Source organism: Varanus komodoensis, unplaced genomic scaffold, assembly GCF_004798865.1.
Source record: "Varanus komodoensis strain SLA01 unplaced genomic scaffold, ASM479886v1 scaffold26, whole genome shotgun sequence".
NCBI classification, from domain to species: Eukaryota; Metazoa; Chordata; class Lepidosauria; order Squamata; family Varanidae; genus Varanus; species Varanus komodoensis.
In genome coordinates, this window is record NW_025335684.1 from 5,807,709 (window position 1) to 5,825,380 (window position 17,672).

General features: G+C 48.7%; 1 protein-coding gene across 1 annotated transcript; it reads left to right on the forward strand.

Annotated features, from left to right (window-relative positions):
• The first annotated feature begins 123 nt into the window (after positions 1-123).
• NATD1 (N-acetyltransferase domain containing 1) lies at positions 124-17,572 on the forward strand. Its single transcript, XM_044433124.1, has 3 exons — positions 124-247; positions 11,692-11,810; positions 15,051-17,572. Exons 1-3 carry the CDS (start codon positions 151-153, stop codon positions 15,165-15,167), a joined length of 333 nt encoding a protein of 110 aa, XP_044289059.1. The 5' UTR covers positions 124-150; the 3' UTR covers positions 15,168-17,572.
• The last annotated feature ends 100 nt before the right edge of the window (positions 17,573-17,672 follow it).

Consider the following 17,672-nt stretch of genomic DNA (forward strand, 5'->3'; position numbering starts at 1 on the left):
CGGGGCGCTGAGGCGCCGAGCACCCCGGCCGGCCGGCAGGCAGGCAGGGCGCCCCGCGCGCACAAAGCGGCCGAGCGCCCGCGCCGAGCACGCCGCCAGGAGCGGAGCGAGCGGCCCGCGCGGAACGGGGTCCGCCGCGGCCGCGGCAGCATGGCCCAGGCGGCGCAGCTCAACCTCCTGGAGCCCGCCTGCCCCATCCAGGTGGAGCACGATCGGAAACGGCGGCAGTTCACCGTCCGGCTGAACGGTAAAGGGCGCGCGCGGGCTTGCCTGGCGCGCGGGGGAAGCCCCAGCCTGGCGGGCCCTCCGGGGCGCGGAGCGCCGCTCCCGTCAGCCGCGGCCGCACGGGGCGGCGCGGGTGGCCGCGGCCCGGGAGGGCCCGGCAGGTCGAGGAAGGCTGCCCGGGGGAGTCTCGCTTCCCGCATCCCCCCCCCCTGCCCGCCTTCCCCTTCCCCCGCGCCGTCTTTTGTTTGCAATGGAGGCGAGGGCACGCGGGGGGACGCCTGCCTCCCTCGGATGCCTCTTGTTTCTAGTCTTATTGACACGAGAAAGCCGCGCCTGCTCTTCTTCCTTGGGAATTCTGGATACATCTTTCTGTCGGGTTTGCGTCAAGGTTTTTTCAGTGTCCTCGCCTCCCCCCCCCCCCGCCTCCCCCAGCAGCGCGCGCTCGCTCGCTCTCTATCTCTCGTTTCTTCTGCAGTCGGTCTGGTTACGCAACAGATTAGTTAGGTGTCCCTTAGCAACTGGATACTGGGAGATTGTGGCGAGGAAGAGGAGGGGTTGGGAGAAGGGGGCGACCACGACCGCGGCCTTTCCACCCGCGCACACCTTTTGCAAGCGGTGCTCCCTCTTCTCCTTGGGGGCCTGCCCCCTTTACTGCCCTCCCCGTGCGCCGCTCCTGCTGCTCTGTTGGTTACTCTCCGCTTGGTGGGGGAAACACCTGTCCTTGCAGAATCTATTTTTAAACAAGTTGTTGAGGGCGACACCACAATCCCACCGGCCACTTCCTCGCACTCGCCCTGCTCGTTTTCTGCTTGCTCCTTTCGTTTCTCCTGCCTCCCCCTGAATCCAGTTCTGATTTCTTTATCAAGCTGGCTGGCTACTTGTTTCACAGAAAGGAGTCGTGTTTACACTTTTAAGAAGGGGCTTATCTTAATCCGATGCATATTTGCTTGGCAGTTAAGCACTAAGGAGTGCCAGTACAGCTAGCGTTTGTGTAATAACTGGGCCTACATTCTCTGGCTAAGGCTGCTTCCCTGGAACACATGTCTTAGTAGAGAGCACTCTCAACCATGTGCGGAGAGCTGCTCCTTAGTGCTGCATTACTATAATCAGTTCAGGGTCACTCTTGGGCGTCTCGAGCGGAAAATATCTCTGGATAAGTCCTGCATCTGAGACTCTGCCAGGGTGCTGCTAGCTGAAAGTGGGCATTTGGCAGAGTGGACCGAGTGTGTCGTGGCCGATTTCAAACATTGAAAGCAAGCAGTGAAGGGACTGAACAATGGAATGTTTCTCTCTGTCTTCAAGGCAGCTGATTTTTATTTTTCTCCCATCCGTTGCAAAAGTAGGTTAATGGTCTCTTGGGGAACTTTTGGTGGGTTGCTGGATTTAGGCAAAAATGCAGGTCTGATCTTGCCAGGTTGGGGATTCTCTGACAAAGCAAACTGTGCGAAACTGACGTCAGCCCAGCCTTCAAGCGCTGTTTAAACGTGACTTTGGCAGCTTCCAGAAATGAAAACTAGCAAAATAGTTACAGCTAGGTCTAGCGGGGAGTTGGGGTTCCGTTGACTGGTGTGTGTGTAGAGAAGACAGAACAGTTCTTAAGCTTGTGTCAAGTTAGAATCAGCCTAAACCTGGATGGAGTTTGTTATTTATTTCTGTGGCTTCGAGCATCTTGGTGGATGAAGTTGCATTAAAACTTGCAGGGAGCAAAACAGCTCTGAATGTGGGGTGCCTGTGGGAATTCAGTGTATCTGGGATTGTAGTGGACCCATGGCTCACAGGGTCGATGCGCCAGGACTTTTTGATTAGGTAGGACGTTGCCGTCATGTGCCGTCACTTGGGCTTCCCTGTTCCTCTGGACTGAGCTGCAGTGCTCACAGGAGCTGGGAGAGACATGGCCTTCTCCTGACCAGGAACCAACTACAATGCAAGATGTTTGGAAGTAGCTTGGTTTTGAACCATGGAGTGACCCATTAGCTTTCCCAAACAGCTGGTGGAGATGAAAACTAGCACTGATCTGTTTCAATCCTTTGCCTGCCTGCATGTTTGGACTCTGATGGCTATGGCATCTGTCAAGAGAAAAGCATGCACTTCGAAATTTCCCGCTTCCCCACTCGGGGGTGGGCGTATATGGCCCAGCTTCCCAAAGCATGGATCATTGCCCCTGTAGGATTGATTTCTCCACCTGCCGAGCAGCACCGCTTCTGCAAACTGAGAGAGTTCCCGTTGCAGTTGCTGAGCTCTGAGGGGAGGGCTGGACACTGCGGATGACCCGAACGCAAATCTCTTGACCCATAAGGATGCCAGGGGGCCAAACCCTCCCCAGCAAGACTTGCCAGCAGGAGGGACCTTATCTGTGAGGGTAATAGCGTGGAGTGCAATTCTTGCCTAAACAATGAACCTATGGGTCACAGGTACGTAGGTGAGAAAGAAGTAGAACATTCTTACAAAGGCCATATTGGGAATCAGATGAACTGGGTTCTAAAACATATCATCCTGGTTGAAAGAAAATGGCTAGGCTTAGCATGGAAGGGGACCCATGTACCTATTTAGGGTGGCAAACGGGGAAGGGGGTGAATGGGTACAGTGGTCTATCCTTGCCTCTTCAACTCTGCCAGGATGGGCAGCTTCTCAGCTTATGGGAGCCGCTGTGTGTTCTGTTAGAACCTTGAGATCCTCCCACCAGAGGCAGGAACAAATATTAGCTCCAGAAAGTGGACACAGAATTGCAGAATCAGGTGTTTCTGAGCATGTTTTGAGCTCAAGCGATGGTTGTTGGAACTGGGGTGCGCATCTGTGCATTGCAAGCAAGCGGTCTTGCCCATTGGAAAGTGCGCATGACTCTGTTGCGGGCAGCTGGTTCATGACTGGAAATGGGGAAAGCAGCTCTTCTCTGCCAGGGCCTGAGCACGTGTCTTGCATGCAGAAGGCCTTGGTTTTGGTCCCTGGTATCCCTAGGGAGGGCTAAGAAAAACCTCGTGCCTGAAACCTTAGAAAGATGCAGCTGGTCCAGGTCAACAATGAGACACCACATGGGCCGCAGGCCTGATTCAGTGTGAAGCAGGTTCGTAACTTCTTAGCTGATGACTGCTGATACTGGTCACCTGCAGAAGATTCTTGCTTGCCGTAGGCGATCAGCGCATAAGTTACAACTTACATAAACATAAGTTGTATTATATAGACAATTTTTTTCTCACTAAAATGCTCTTCATCTGTTCTGAATATACCATGATCCCTTCCATCTGTACTCACTGGCTTTTATTTTTTAGAGACACCATTTTGGGTTTTAAAAAATAGTCTTGTGGACTTTGCCGTACTCAAATTGCAGGGTATATTGAAATGGATAAACAATTCAGAAATTATATGCCCAGTAGGAGACATTGTTCATAAACGACTAAGAATAGAAATACAGATTTTATTTTTTTGGCCGTGTCTCTCTCTCCCCCTTCCTTTTTCAAACCTCTAAGTACCACATACTATTTTTCAGGCTTAACAATGGGAGAAAGTAAACATCACATGGATCTTACAGGACGGCTGTAGAGCTACAGAGAACACAGTCAAACCAAACAATCTCTTTAAATAGCGCAAGGTTAAAATACTTTCGGGCTGATAGATTCCCATAGGAAATCTGCTGAGTTGTAAATCATTTTCATTGTTTTTTTTAAAACAAAGTTACTCGAGCTAAAAGGTATTGCAAGAGACTTTAATTTTCTTTAGCTCAGAAAAGAGATGGCAAAGGGCATAGAGAAAGTAACAGATATTTATACAAGAATGGAGAGTTTGGAAAAATGAACTGAGAACAGATGTTCACGCTCACTCTCCTACCTACAGCAAGACATACAGAGAATACAATGGAATTAGCATGCAGTTGGTTTTGGCAATATTTTCCATCAGGCCTTGGCTGAACGGTGGAACTCAGTGCTGCAGGATTCCTGAAAGCATTGTTGGATTCGAAGGAGGCCTGCTGGAGACGGTGATGCATTAACTCCTCCGGGTTATCTGGACTGAGTGATTCATTGTAGGGAATGCTGCGTTCTGTTCATTGTGTTTAGGTACTACATTTGTTTGCCTTCTTCCATGGGAACCCACGACTGTTCGAGATGGTTGGTCTCTCTAGCCAGATGTCGTTGACCCTGAGTAATAGCAAGGGTTCTGCAAGGTTTCAGGCAAGGAGGCCAGGATCCGAGACCTTCTGGACGCAGAGAAGGGGCTCTGCCCCTGAGCCATCATCCACCCCGAGAGCTTAGAGTGGGGGGGGGAGTGCAGACATAACTTGCCCCGTGCTCTGATATGACTCGAGCAGCCATCTGGCAGGTCTAGTTTTTGCTTTAGATGAACTGCAGAATGTTATTTCTGAACCTGAACAAGTTATGATTAATTTTAATTATGGCTTGTTGAAACAAGCCAGCATCAAACCATAGTTTATGAAACTGACTTGTTTTGACAACGTGTAGTTAAGAAGAATCAGGGTCTAGAGTTTTTACAATGTATTCAACTGTGGTTAACCTAGTGTGCAGCCAACTTTTCCCTGTGGCTCTGCCAGAATTGGAGAGGGAGGGGAAAGCACAAACCCAAAGCTCGCTGTGGCTTATTCTTCTGAGCACCTGAATGCTCCCATTTTTTTCTCTCCCCAGGGAAAGTTGTGAGTTATAATTCAGCAAAGGAGGTGGTGCTCTCAAAAGAACTCTCTGTGCCTTTACCAAACTACAAATCCTGGAATTCTTTGGGGGAGTCATGACAATTATAATTGGATGTATACCATTTTAAGTTCATAATGATGCTAATTTCCTAATCCTAACAGTTGCCCACTGTTACCAGAGTAATGCAAATCCCCACCTTTTCGGATTTGCCAGCCTAGCTGGCATGTTGAGTATGCCGTGAGCACTCTCACAAAATGGCTGCTGCAGGCGAGTACCATTTGCAGTGGTGGCTGCCAGTTTGAATATTTGAGCCATGTTGGGGCCACACTGTTCCTTGCTGTTAGGTATGAATCCAGCAAAGAGTGAGGCATTGGCTGGCTGACAAGCTACCCAATGCTCATAGCAAGCTACCACATGCCTTTTCTGTGGCCCAGATATTCAAAATGGTGGCTGCCACTGGTGAAAAGCCCTGTGTGGGAATTTGGTTTTGCATTGCCTACGAACCAGGCCTCTGTCTTGACCCTGGGAAGCATTTTTTTCTGCTCCCATCATAGCATTTTTAGTTGTTACCAGTTGAGAGTCCAGCATTATTCGCTCTTCAGCATCAGCTTAAAACTTTCCTTGACTTCAAGCATTTCATAAACACCTTAATGTCCCTTGGGATTTACCATTGATGTTTTAAAATTGTTATATGTTTGTGCATCCATTTTATCTTACCTTGTATTGCGATTTTAGGGTTTAAATGTTTGGAAATGGTCCCGAGAGGTTTGGCCGTTGGGTGATACAGATTCGATAGAGTGGAGTGGAATGAAGTGAAATTCAATAAATCGATACAGCCTCAATATCCAGTCAAAAACTGATTTCTGGTGTATCCTCTGACACAGACGAGTTTTCTGTGAAGACAGGGCATTTAAGGCTGGCTGATTCTACGGGGTGCTTCTGGTCAGCTATTAAATGCAGGTCTCCTACAATTTCATCAGGTGTGGCTTGTCGGAGTGTAGCCGGGCAAAGCACCCACCAGAGACGCTGGTGTCCCGGGGGCCACGAAGGAGGTGTGCATGGTGTTCCCAAAGAGGGCAGGGGGCCCCTCTAGGACCACTCACACAGGATAGCCCAAGAACCTTGCATTGATATTTCCAAACCCGTAATCTTGCCCCCGCGTGCATTTTCTTGAAGGGCCACGGTGGTCAGCCTGAGTCTGCGAAGAGTTGGCTTCAGTTCCTCCCTTGCAACCTTGGCCAGTCTCTCTCTGCCTCTCCCTCCGGCCCTTTCTTGATTGGGCCTACCTCACAGGCTTGTTCAAAGGACAAGGTGCGCGTATCTACGTATTTATTTGTCTCTTTGCTATATATCCTGCCCTTTTTCCTTGTACAAGGAACCCATGTTTGAAGGCTTCTCTCATCTCCATTTAATCCTCAAAACAGCCCTATAAGGCAGGCGAGGCTGAGAGCTAAAGACACCCAGTGGGCTTCATAGCTGAGTGGGGACTATAATCCAGGGCCCCTAAGGCCTGGCCCAGTCCTCTTACCACTGGGCCACACTGGTTTTCTGTGGCTGCTCACTGGCATGATGCTTTGAGCTCCTGGAAGGAAGGGTAGAGTTTCAGTCTTTTAGAGTGCAAATGCTCACAGTGGCTGTGTGTTCAAGCTGTGCTCAAGTTCTCTGCAGATTTCAGAAATGCCAGGAGACTTTTTAAAAAAACACTGCACGACTTGGAGAAATGGGTGATGAAAGAGCATTAATGGGTTTTGTTAGAGGGGTGTCTTGTTTTTGTGTGTGTGCATGTGTGCATTTTTTTTATTTATTAAAACATTTCTATGCATGTGTGGACTTCGCTTTAATTTTTCCTAGTTTCCTGGTTAAGGCTGCCGTTTTGTTATGGATGAACTGCAGAGCTGAGTGTCCATGGCAAGCTGGAAAAAACAGAGGAAAAATCATTTTGTACTGACTTGGAAAAATTCAGGGGAATTCAGTGGTTCTGATGGTTTGGAAGGAGAGGTTGGAGGGAGCCATTTCTGTAAAGCGCTGCTATTTGCCTTTTTGGTGCGGCCACGACCAGGTGGTCCCGGGGAGCAGCACACCTCTAAAGAAGGTGCTTTCCTGCCAGATTGCCCCAAAAGGCCTGGAATCTTTTGCTGGGGTTTAGCACGCTTGGCCAGAGAGAACAAGCCCTGGTTTTGCATTCGCACAACACTTAGAAATGAAAGGGAAGTTTATTCCTTGGGAAAATGGAGAGCAGGCACAAGCTTTTAACCTGATATTGCCTGTATTTTGCTGTGTTTATTGTTGTTATTAATGTGTTGCGGTTTTTATTATGTTTTTATCTCGTGTTGTGAGGTGTCCAGAGGTGCTGTGGCACAACTAGGTGGCATACAAATGTTTTAAATAAATAAACAGAGAGCAGATATTTCTACTGCGTCTGAATCTCACTCCGTACTTCTAAAGAGATAAAGACCTTCCTTAACCTCTCTTCCAAAGAGGTAAAGGTGTGTGTGTTGAGTGTGTGTGTGTGGGGGGGACATTACCTGAACTGTAGAATAGTTTTCTTATGTGTGGCCAGGAAGGGTGCAAGGCATCCATGGGGCAAGAAGGGCCGAGTCCAGAGCGCGCCTCTTTTCCCACTGTGTCCAGAGCATGTCCTTGCTTGTGTTCACAGCTTGGGTATGTCTGATCCTTACACTATTGCTCTCTGAACTTGTGCCTATGGGAAAGACCTGTTTCCCAGGCGTAATCTAATTCTTGGAAGGGTGCCCCATTGTTTCTGGATACCGTAACTGTTGTTTCTCTGGGTAAAAGGCGAGTTCTTTGTTTGCTAGGTACTATGGATGACGTAATTTCAAGGTGTCTCTGGACAAGGGCTCATCCTTTCCGTTTTGCCTGATCTCTTTAAGGGGAAAATGTCCGATCTTTTTTCTGCAGTAATTCCAGCATTTGTTCTCTCACACTGCTAGCCCAGGATACAAAACTCACTCTGCCCTGGGAGCTTATTGTTCTGGTGCTAATATTGATATGGACACGCATTATGGTGTCTATCAAGTGGGCGGCCACTTCGAGGGCCCCATGACTGGCCTGAAGCCATGCAATGCGTGTCATGGCTGGGTGGGCACAAGAACCAGGTTTCTAAGTCCCAGTCCCACACTCTAACCACTAGGCCACACTGCACTGGCTCTTTGGTAATTCAACACTTCAGGAGACAACTCTGTTGGAAAAGTTGTGTTAGCCCATCGAGGCTGGCAAAAACTTCTTCACTGAGAGCTGCCTTTCTAAATTGCTTTTTCTGTGCCAAGATATTTATTCTTGGACTCTTGTGAGAATCTGTGATTTAGTACGAACCATGCCTCTTTCAATCTACATACACTGGAAGGTGCAAGCCACCCAAAAAGAAAAAGAAAACTCAAGTTTTCTTCTCAACTGGCCTGCCAGCCGGCCTTTCTTTTGCGATGCACAAATGGATCCTGAGAACGGAATCCCGTGTTCCCCAAGCGGCTGCCCTCCAGGTGTGTCAGAGTACAGCTCCCAGCATCCCCAGCCCTTGGGAACACTGTTTTCATGAGTGCTCAAATTACAGGAAGGCCATCAAAGGCCTTAATGCTTTTTTATGTGTTCGTTTGTTTATTTTAGGAGGGTCTGAGCCAGAAGAAAAATATAACTCAGATAAGACAAGGTAGAAATGGGGCTTATGGAATGAGTTCCTTAGAGATAGCTCCGTCTTTCCCCCATTCCAGTAATTCAAGCACTTGTCTTCTCAGCATAGCTTCTTCGCATTCACAGAGGTTATTTCTTGGCCTTTGTCCACAATAACTTTTCATGTCTATGTAGTAGTCTTTGTTTTCTTTTTCTTTCTTTTGAACTGCCTGCCCTGCTTTGAATCCTCAGATGCGTTCCCAAAGCGAAAAGTTTACATCATAAAAACACGCAGTCGCTGTTTGCCAAGTAATTCCTCCGGCTTTTGCCTGGGACACCGGCTTAAATCCTCAGCTGAGCTCTCCAAGTGTGTTTAGTAACATGTCAGTTCCTTGGAACTGGGCAAAAACAACCCCTAAAAACAGGGCTCGCCTTGCATCCCATAAAGGTCTCGGAACAAACTGTTCTGGATTCCGCATCCTGGCCCTCTCTCTCTCTTTCTCTCTCTCCCCTGTGGGCGCTTGTTGGAATTGTGTTGTTCAGGCCGTTTCCTGTCGCCCAGTGAGAGGCGGGCAGGAGTTCTTATCTTTGTCTTCTGTCTGTGGCCTGAACACTGGGGCAGGAGCAAAGGGCACAGAAAAATAATAATTTGAAAAGCCCCAACAGCAATCTGATTTGGCAAGCAGCTGGGCAAACATTGCCGAACCAGAAGTCTTATTCTTGGCAAAGAGAAGAGGCAGTGGTCTTACTTGTTCTAGGTATTTCTATTCTGCTTTTCTTTCAAGACAAAAAAAAGCAGGAGTCCCTTTCCCATTGCAGCCCGCTTCAGTCCAAACCAGCCCGGGTCTGCGTTCCAGCAAAGAGGTAGCAGAAAAGCCAGAGCCTGTTTGAAACTTGGCAGGGTCCAACCCCTGCAGTGGGAAAGCTAGGGTGGCAGGGTATCCTCTTCTACAGTGGGCAGCCTTCTGCTTGCAGGGGTGCCCGGCAGCCATGATTTCTTTTGGCGGTGTCTTCTCCTGAAAGAGCGGTCCTGTTGAACTGCAGCTTAATGGCAAATACCCATCTTGATTCTCTGCAATGCTTTCCTTGCACCCCTGTACCTGCAGCTCCTCTTCTGCTGCTGTTTGCATCCAGTGACAGCGAGCAGAATTATGTGCCAGACATACTGAAGATGTTTCGGCCTCAAAAGGCGAGGAAGCCATCACCGACATCCCCTGCTGGGATCGTGCCAGCTTCTTCCACCTCCAGAGATGCCCTCTTAGCGCCACGTCCTCTCGAGACTGAATGAACAAGAGTTCTAGCTGTGTGCGGCTACCATGCGGTGCATGGCGTATGAACGGGAGACTTCTTATTCTGGGATAATTAATGGCTGTTCTGCGCATGCATACGGCTCCATGCGTCCGCCACATCCGCGGCCTCGCCTCCCTCCAGCCCCCATGCACACAACCTCCTGAGAATCAATGAAAGCCTTTCTTTTCCTTGCAGTTTAATCAGGCTTTTATTTGCAAGCAGTGCTCTCTCTGGTAGGAATTTTAGCTTGTCCGATCTTCGAGATCTTTGTGTCAGCTACGAGGAAATGCAGAGTTGTGGTTGTGGCATTTTAGTCATTTGTTTGCTTTAAACTGAGCTAAGAACTGAATCTTTGACCTGGTGCAGAGAAGATTCAGGGTTGACCCAGAAGCAAAAAAATCCAACTCTTCTACGGGCCGACTTGCACATTGTTCAATGTCCTATGTGGTTGTGGGCAAGAGTTTTCCTATTTCCTTGGACACAGAGCTTTTTAATGAATAAACAAGGAAACAGACTTGGTGAGAACGAGTCTCCAGGTCGCATTGCTGGCATCTAACAGGAGGGCTGGGAAAGACCAACCCTGTTTCAAGCCTTGGAGAATTGTCCCTACCACAACTTGCTGATCAGGGATAGGAAGCCCAGCTTCTTTAGGTGTTTTGGGCATAATTCCATCCCACATGGCCAGTGGTCAGGGAGCTGGGATCCAAGCAACTGGAGCTCACGAGGTTGTCTGCCCTGGTATAAGCAGAAATGGCTGTAGGAGAAATCCACCCAAGATTCAAATGGGTTTCTAGGAATCTGATCTGTAGATCGTGTAGCGGACTGGCTTTTCCTGAGCCTCACCCATTCCACGGACTGGGTTTTCTGGCTTGAGAAAGGATTAGAGGAAGTGAGCATTAATGCAGATAGAATAACATTCTGGTTTAAATACCAAACCATCCCATTAAGTCACTGGGAGGCTGGTAGAACCAAAGATGTCTGCCCAAGATAGAACGAGTTTAACAGTCTGTACATCCCTTCCATCAGAGCCTGTGTCTGAGGCAGCTCTCTCGCTCTGTTTGGTGCAGTTTAGACATTCGGCCTTGTAGCTTGTTCCCAGGACTGTCCACGAGTTCAGGTTTCTGGGTCCGGATCTTTACCGTTGAAGTTAGCTGCAAAACTAGGACTACTCTCTCTCTGTATGAGCACAAATAAGGGCAGCCCCCGCCTTTTTTCTGGACAGCAGCCAGTTGGGTCATTGCTCATGATCAGAAATCAGCAAAAGAACTTTCTCTTGTATAGAAACAGAAAATTTGGGACCTTGCACTAACGGGGAAGCTCACTACATCTTTTCAGGCACCAAGAGGCAAAGTAGAAATTGACCTTTTTTTGTGGACTGTGGTGCCCATTTTCCATATTCACTAATGCCAGGAAGAAGACACAGCCGTTTCCCAAGACACACAGAGCTCTGTGGTGTGACCTATTAAGGTTACAATCCTGAATTATCAGATAATATCGCTTGTACCCAAAATCAACCCAGAACGATCAGGAAGATTGTATCGAAACTGACTTGCATCTTGTGTACTGACTTTGTTACTATTCATTATGACATTCAAAAAATCATTTTTTTTAAAAAGGAGAACTCAGAATAGCTGTAAAGGGTATATTTTGATTGCTAGAACAAGGAGTTAACTGTCTTCTTCTACTGCTACTTCTTCTTCTTCTTCTTCTTCTTTATTATTATTATTATTATTATTATTATTATTATTAGCTTTTGTATGCCCTCCTTTATATAAATATCTCAGGACAGCTTACAGGAATGTAAAACAATTTAAAACAACTGATAACATACTTGTGCCCCACATCACGCATGTACCGCTCCCGTATCCATGGGTGTCTCTGACATGCCGTCTCTCCCTTCTCTCTCTTCGCACAGGTTGCCACGACAAAGCAGTCTTGTTGTACGAGTATGTGGGGAAGCGGATTGTGGACTTGCAGCATACCGAAGTTCCAGATGCCTACCGAGGGAGAGGGATCGCTAAGCATCTTGCCAAGGTCTGGATCGCCAGTCGCCCGCAGCTCTCGCTTTTCTGCTTGCAGACTCGTTCTGCATTTGAGTCTTGCTTTTTGCAAGAAGAGCAGAGGTCCCATGATCTAAGGAAGGAATGAAATTGCAAGTGTGCGTTTGAAGAAGTAGAGACAACTGTGCTTGGTTGGCATTCGATCAAAAGAGTGAAGGCCCTCTAGATAGGAAATTACAGCGCTGTAAAACTTGCTTAAAATTGTGATGCCTCACTAGCTGGGTACGGTTCTATCTAATCATAGTCTTCTGAACGTGATTCGCTTTGCAGATTTCCAATTATGTCCCATGAATGGGCTTGTGGTGTATACAATTGCTTCAGTTGGTCTTTAATCAAGAATCCAGGGTCGTTAGGTTCAAAATGATGAAAAACGGCTTTATGTGAATTCTCCTCTCGTAGTAGCCCCAACCCATGTTTTTCCCCTGCGATTTTTTTCTTCTTTCTAATGCAGAAAATTCATTAAGGAAGAAAAGGCAGGACAGCGACATGATGCACGCTGGTTGCTAGTGCACCCCCCCCCCCCCGTTTTGAGACATACAAAAAGGGAAAAATTAAATTTCTAAGCAACTTGCTTCTGCCTATTATCATTTCTGAAAGAAGGGGAGGAAAAAATAACAGGCTATGTCCAGATCAGACTCTGGACCATCATGCCGCCTCCTCCATGAAATTTTATGGAGGGTGGGGGGTGCCCAGTCCACATCCTTCCCATGTATTCTCTTGTTGTCGTTATTTCCGAGTTGTTCCTATTGACTGTTTTCAGTGGTTATTGTTGAATGCTTTAATTGTATTTTATATTATTACTTTTTGTAAGCTGTCCTGAGGCTTGTGCAAAGGACAGGGTAGAAATGCTTTAATTTAATTAATTAATCATCTTACTGTACACGATTTTTTGTAGGCCCAGAATTTATTTTTACATTGTTAACAAGTGTTTCCTATACCATCAGAAAAGAGCTTAAAATGAGGGCGTAGTAACTTCAATTTTTTCCATTCCCAGGACTCAGGAACACTTTTCCTTTCTTTACATTTACTGTTCCACCTTTGTCAGCGGAAGGAAAACTCGCACAGCCTTGTTTATGAAATGTCAGTTGAAATTTATTATGTGGTAGCTTTAAGAGTCTTGCCTCTTGGCTGGCTCCATTTGTCAAATGAGCAAAATTTCCCTCCGCGTAGAGAATTGGGAGTCAAGGTTACTTGACTGGGTAACCGCGTGAGAGAATGCAGCTTTACAGCCGCTTATACATTCCTGAGCAAAAAAAGAACACCCGTTTGCCATCTAATTAAAAAGATACGTTCTGGGCTGCTGAAATTTCATGGCATCGCACCATCAAGATCGCAGGAATAAATAGGTTTGCTGGGCCCTGATGTGAAGCTCACTTACTTGGGAAAAGCTCGAATCTGCTGTGGAAGACCATAATGTTCAAAGTCGATGAGGATGATTTGGCCATTGGTGTATTATATGCACCTAGCCAATCACTGCCTATAAAATCTTATTTTAAAATAAGAGAGGGTGTTTCTATCAGCTGCCATGCTCTGGTTAGTCAGAGGCGGCGGCTAAGTGGCCCTGGAGTTTGGCCACTAAGTCCAGCTACTTCTGGGCCATTTTCCCACTTCATGCATGCTCCAACTATACCCAGATGCTCCCTTTGGACTGAAAGATGCTTCTGCCAGAGGTGCGGGTAGGTCTGCTTAATTTTTGCAGGTATGACGTGGGTCATCCTCTCTTTCTCACCAGCTTCATCAGTTCAGGCTACAGTCCCGAACACACTTACTAGACAAGAAGCCCATTTGGGCTTACCAAACCGCCTCCCCTACAGCATGATAGCGTGGTTCCAGTCACACTCAGATCTACTTCTTCGGCAACATGTCTCCTCCCGGAAGGAAATTCTCATCGGGGAAATTTGGTTGAGAACATCTGCAGATGCTGTGCCTGGCTGAGTCGAAGCTGCTGGGATTGCGGCTGCCGGTGGATCCCTGAGCAAGGGCCTTGGGGTGGCCGCGGACAGTGGCCGTGTCACCACCTGCGCCATCTCCTTGCTTGGTTGGCGGGCACGGGAGGCGTGAGCAAGCGAGGTAGGGCAGTTCCTCCCCTCCTCTTTGCCACAGAGCGAGAGGCAGGGGAATCGGCAAACCCAGGCGGCCCTTCCTGATTCCCTGCTGATCCTTGGCAGGTTCCCAGCCACACCTGCCCTGCTCCAGGGCCAGGGAGGGCCGAGCTTGAAGGCCAGGCCCAAGTCCATCTCTGCCCTCCTTGGCTGTCTCTCTGCTGCAAAACCTCTCTGCTCCCAGATCTGAGCCCTCTTGGAATTCCTGCTTGCACCTGGCGAATTCCACACCCACCCACAGCAGCATCCTTTCAGGCTGTTGCACCCGAGTCTCCTTCTGCAACACGGCGCTCTCTTTTTCTCCAGCCTTTGTTCTTTAAATGAGTTAATGACGTAGGAGCTTATTACATTTGAGCATTGAAAAGGGGCAAAGAAAGGGAACTTCTCTGGCCTGAAATTCATTGAGAGGTGACAGTGCTGGTTTCCCGCTTTGCTCCCTGGAGCTCCCAGTGGCGGGGGGGGGGGGGGGTTTACTTGTACCCCAACCCTGAGTGATGGGAGAGAAGCGGAGGTTGGGCATTTTGCAGGTTCCACTGTGTGCAGCTTTTCTGTCTCTCCAGCAGCTCTTCCTCCCTCCCCACAGAGGGGACATGAGGACAATTCACAGCTGCTTTTGTCCGTGTGAGGCCCTGATAAAGGGACACAGTCTGGTCCTCAAGGGATTTCTTCCACACCTTAAAGGGCCGGTAGTTTCCCTACAGCAAGCCAGATATGGCACTTGGGTCCACACTGGGAGACGCTACTTTCAGAATCTACTTTTCGGATTTTGTATTCACATCTTTCTGAGCCAAGCAGCTGCTTTCTTCCTTGGGCCACACCTGAATTCAGGGATGCTCTTCAACGGTGCTTCCGTCAACAAATTGCCACCTGAGTTACCTCTTAGATGAGGAGTTTGCAGCAAAAGTCCCCTTATTCCCGAAAACAGCAGGTTGCTTAACCGCCCACCAGCGCATCTGAACAACCCAATCCTGTCTTGTCATTGTTAATTTGGTGTCAGAAATGCCTTTCTCAAAGCAGCAGGTGTTCCTTTTCTGTACAGGTCTTGGGTGGCATTGAGGAAGCAGATCTGGAGGTTGCTAATGGACATTCTTTTCTTTTTCCTGTCCTTTCAGGCAGCCTTGGATTTTGTGGTCGAAGAGGACCTGAAAGCCCACCTCACGTGTTGGTACATCCAGAAATACGTCAAGGAGAACCCTTTGCCGCAATATCTGGAGCGTTTGCAGTCTTAGTGCACGAGGGCTGCAAAGCCCAGACTTCTCTGACCCAAGCTGACCGCACCCATTCTTCCATTTGGCTCTTGCCAGAGTTGGCTGGCTCGAAATCGGTCGCTTCCACGCCCTTCTGCTCTAAGGAACCCATCCAGGTGTGAAGCTTGGTCTTTGGCGGGCATTACTAGCTCACGGCAATGTTTTTCCGGCACAGTCCTCTGCCGCAGAGCCCGCCTCCCTTTCCAGGTCTTCCTCCCCAGGGAGTCCAGCTCAGGAGAAAGTCCATGAGACTCGGCACCTGTTGGCTTGGTAACTCCGAGCAGAGCGGGAACAGTTGAGGGGCTTCAATACTGAGGTAGCAAGAGCTAATTTTGGACATCTGGTCGGCTCCTTGGCTGCACGTCGCCATGTGGGAAATGAAATCGACAACGCAGGAGAAACCAAGGTCATTGCAAGGGCTGAGCCTGGAAGGGAAGTGCTTGCCAGGTGCTAAATGCAATAAACTCGCTTCAAAGGCGAGGCGGCGTTGGCATTCCCCTGGAAGTGCCTCTCCAGACACAGGAGAGATGGACCGCGAGAGGCATCTGGGACCGTCGTCTTTCCTCCCTCGGAGAAGGACTCGGCCCACGTCATAGCAGCTGCCACACAAAGCCGAACGGGGCGTTGTTAAATGATGGGCCTGGTTTGGAACAGGAATGCTTGGACGCTCCTGCACATTTGAGAAGGAGAGGGCCTGGGGTGTTGTTCTTTGGGTTGGAGGGGTTCGCTTGGACCCCCGAGCTTCCCTTCTGAAATGGAGGACGATCCCTGCCGTGTGGGAGAAGCAATAACAAAACCTGTGGGCGAGGGGGGTGGAGGAAGAAGGGAGGGAAGGGCGAGGCGGTGGGGACGGTGTGCCGTAAGAGCATCTTGGGCGTTTTCACGGTGGGAAGCTCTGCCCTGCTTGAGAGCCACTTTTAGGACCCCTGCCGGAGACGTGGCCAGGAGGGAGATGCCGTGGCCTTGACTTGCGGCAGAGAAAGGAAGGCTGGACGGGATTTGCTTGGCTACCTTGAACATGTGTGAACGAGGGGAGGGAGGAGAAGCCGGGGTTTGTTTGGCTTGCCCTTCTCCAGTGGAGCAGGGAGGAGAAGATATTCCCGCTGGAAACGTTTCACCTAATCCTCGCCCTGCATGGGGTGCTGTTGGGATGCCATGTGGTTACTCCTGCCTGGGACGATGACATTTCTGGATGACGTGTTCTCAGTTCCTCTTTTCCATGATTCTGCCTGTGGCCCGAACAGCCTTTTCGGTACAGGCCTGGCAGCCTCGGCTCGACAGAAGAGGCATTGGAAGCTCTTACTAGACCAAGCTTAGGCCCAGGTTGTTCTGAGGTTGTGTCTCGGGGCATCAGCGTTGCCTCTTCCGCCGCCCCACCGTACCGAGCTCACTCCCTGAGATACACGGTTGGAAGTTTCCGCAGACAGAGGTGGACATGAGCTAGGTCCAGGTGACTGCATCCACATGGACCGCTTAATTGTGCGTCTTTCAACGGAACTAAGGTTGTTCAGGTCTTACCAGTGATATTTTTAAAGCAGCAGACGGTCCGTTCCGACATTTCAGGGCAATCCTTCCTGTCTGGGGTGACTCTTATACCGATGGAGTCAGACGGGGTTCTCCTTCGATCATTTGGAGTGTTGCTAGCCAAGGCCCATGCAGTGGGTACATTTGGTCGTGGGACAGAGTGTCTTTTGATTTCCAGGGGAAGCTTGGTGAGATCTCGGTTTGGTCACCCTGCCTTAAACGAGCCCAGCATTTTGGGAGTGCTGGTGAATTTTCCGTGAGGTGCTACAGTGATCATTTTGGCCTCGGATCCAACTGAGACATATTTCGTCACCACCCCAGATTTATTGCTGGGCCCACCTGTTTTATTTGTGTTTGTCATTTTTGAGTCAAGCAGTTAGGCCTATTTTTTCAGGCTGGGCTCTGTAGCAACACACCCCTTGTTACCAGGGGAACTTGAAGTCAATGGTGGTGGGATGGAAATAACGTTTTGCTTTTCCAGGTAGCCCAGCTCTGTCATCGAGGTCTCCCTTGCAGCTGGCTATGGCCAAACCCATTCATCTGACTGGCTGCTGGAGGATGTCTCTCTTCTTGATGCATGGAAGGCACACGCTCCATCCGAACAACTTCCAAAGCCATGAACAGGAAAATCTGTTCTTGGCTTTTCCTCCAGAGTTGTTTTTCCACTCCATGTGGGTTTATTTTTTCCTTCCAACCTCCTTCTTCTAATTATAAAGTGATAAAAATGTGCCTTTCCTACTCAGGACCTTTTAAACACGACCTTGTTCTTGTTTGTGTCTAACATTATCTTTCCCTCTTTGTCATATTATTAATGAAACCTGACCCTGTTGCATGGAATCCAATAAAAAGTGTGGCTAAACCAATGGGCTTGTTTGGTATTTGCTGGAAAAGCGCATGTAGCTAAGAACAGGCACATGACTTGAATTACTGGCATTACAAAAAATAATGCCGGTGTTTCTGTTA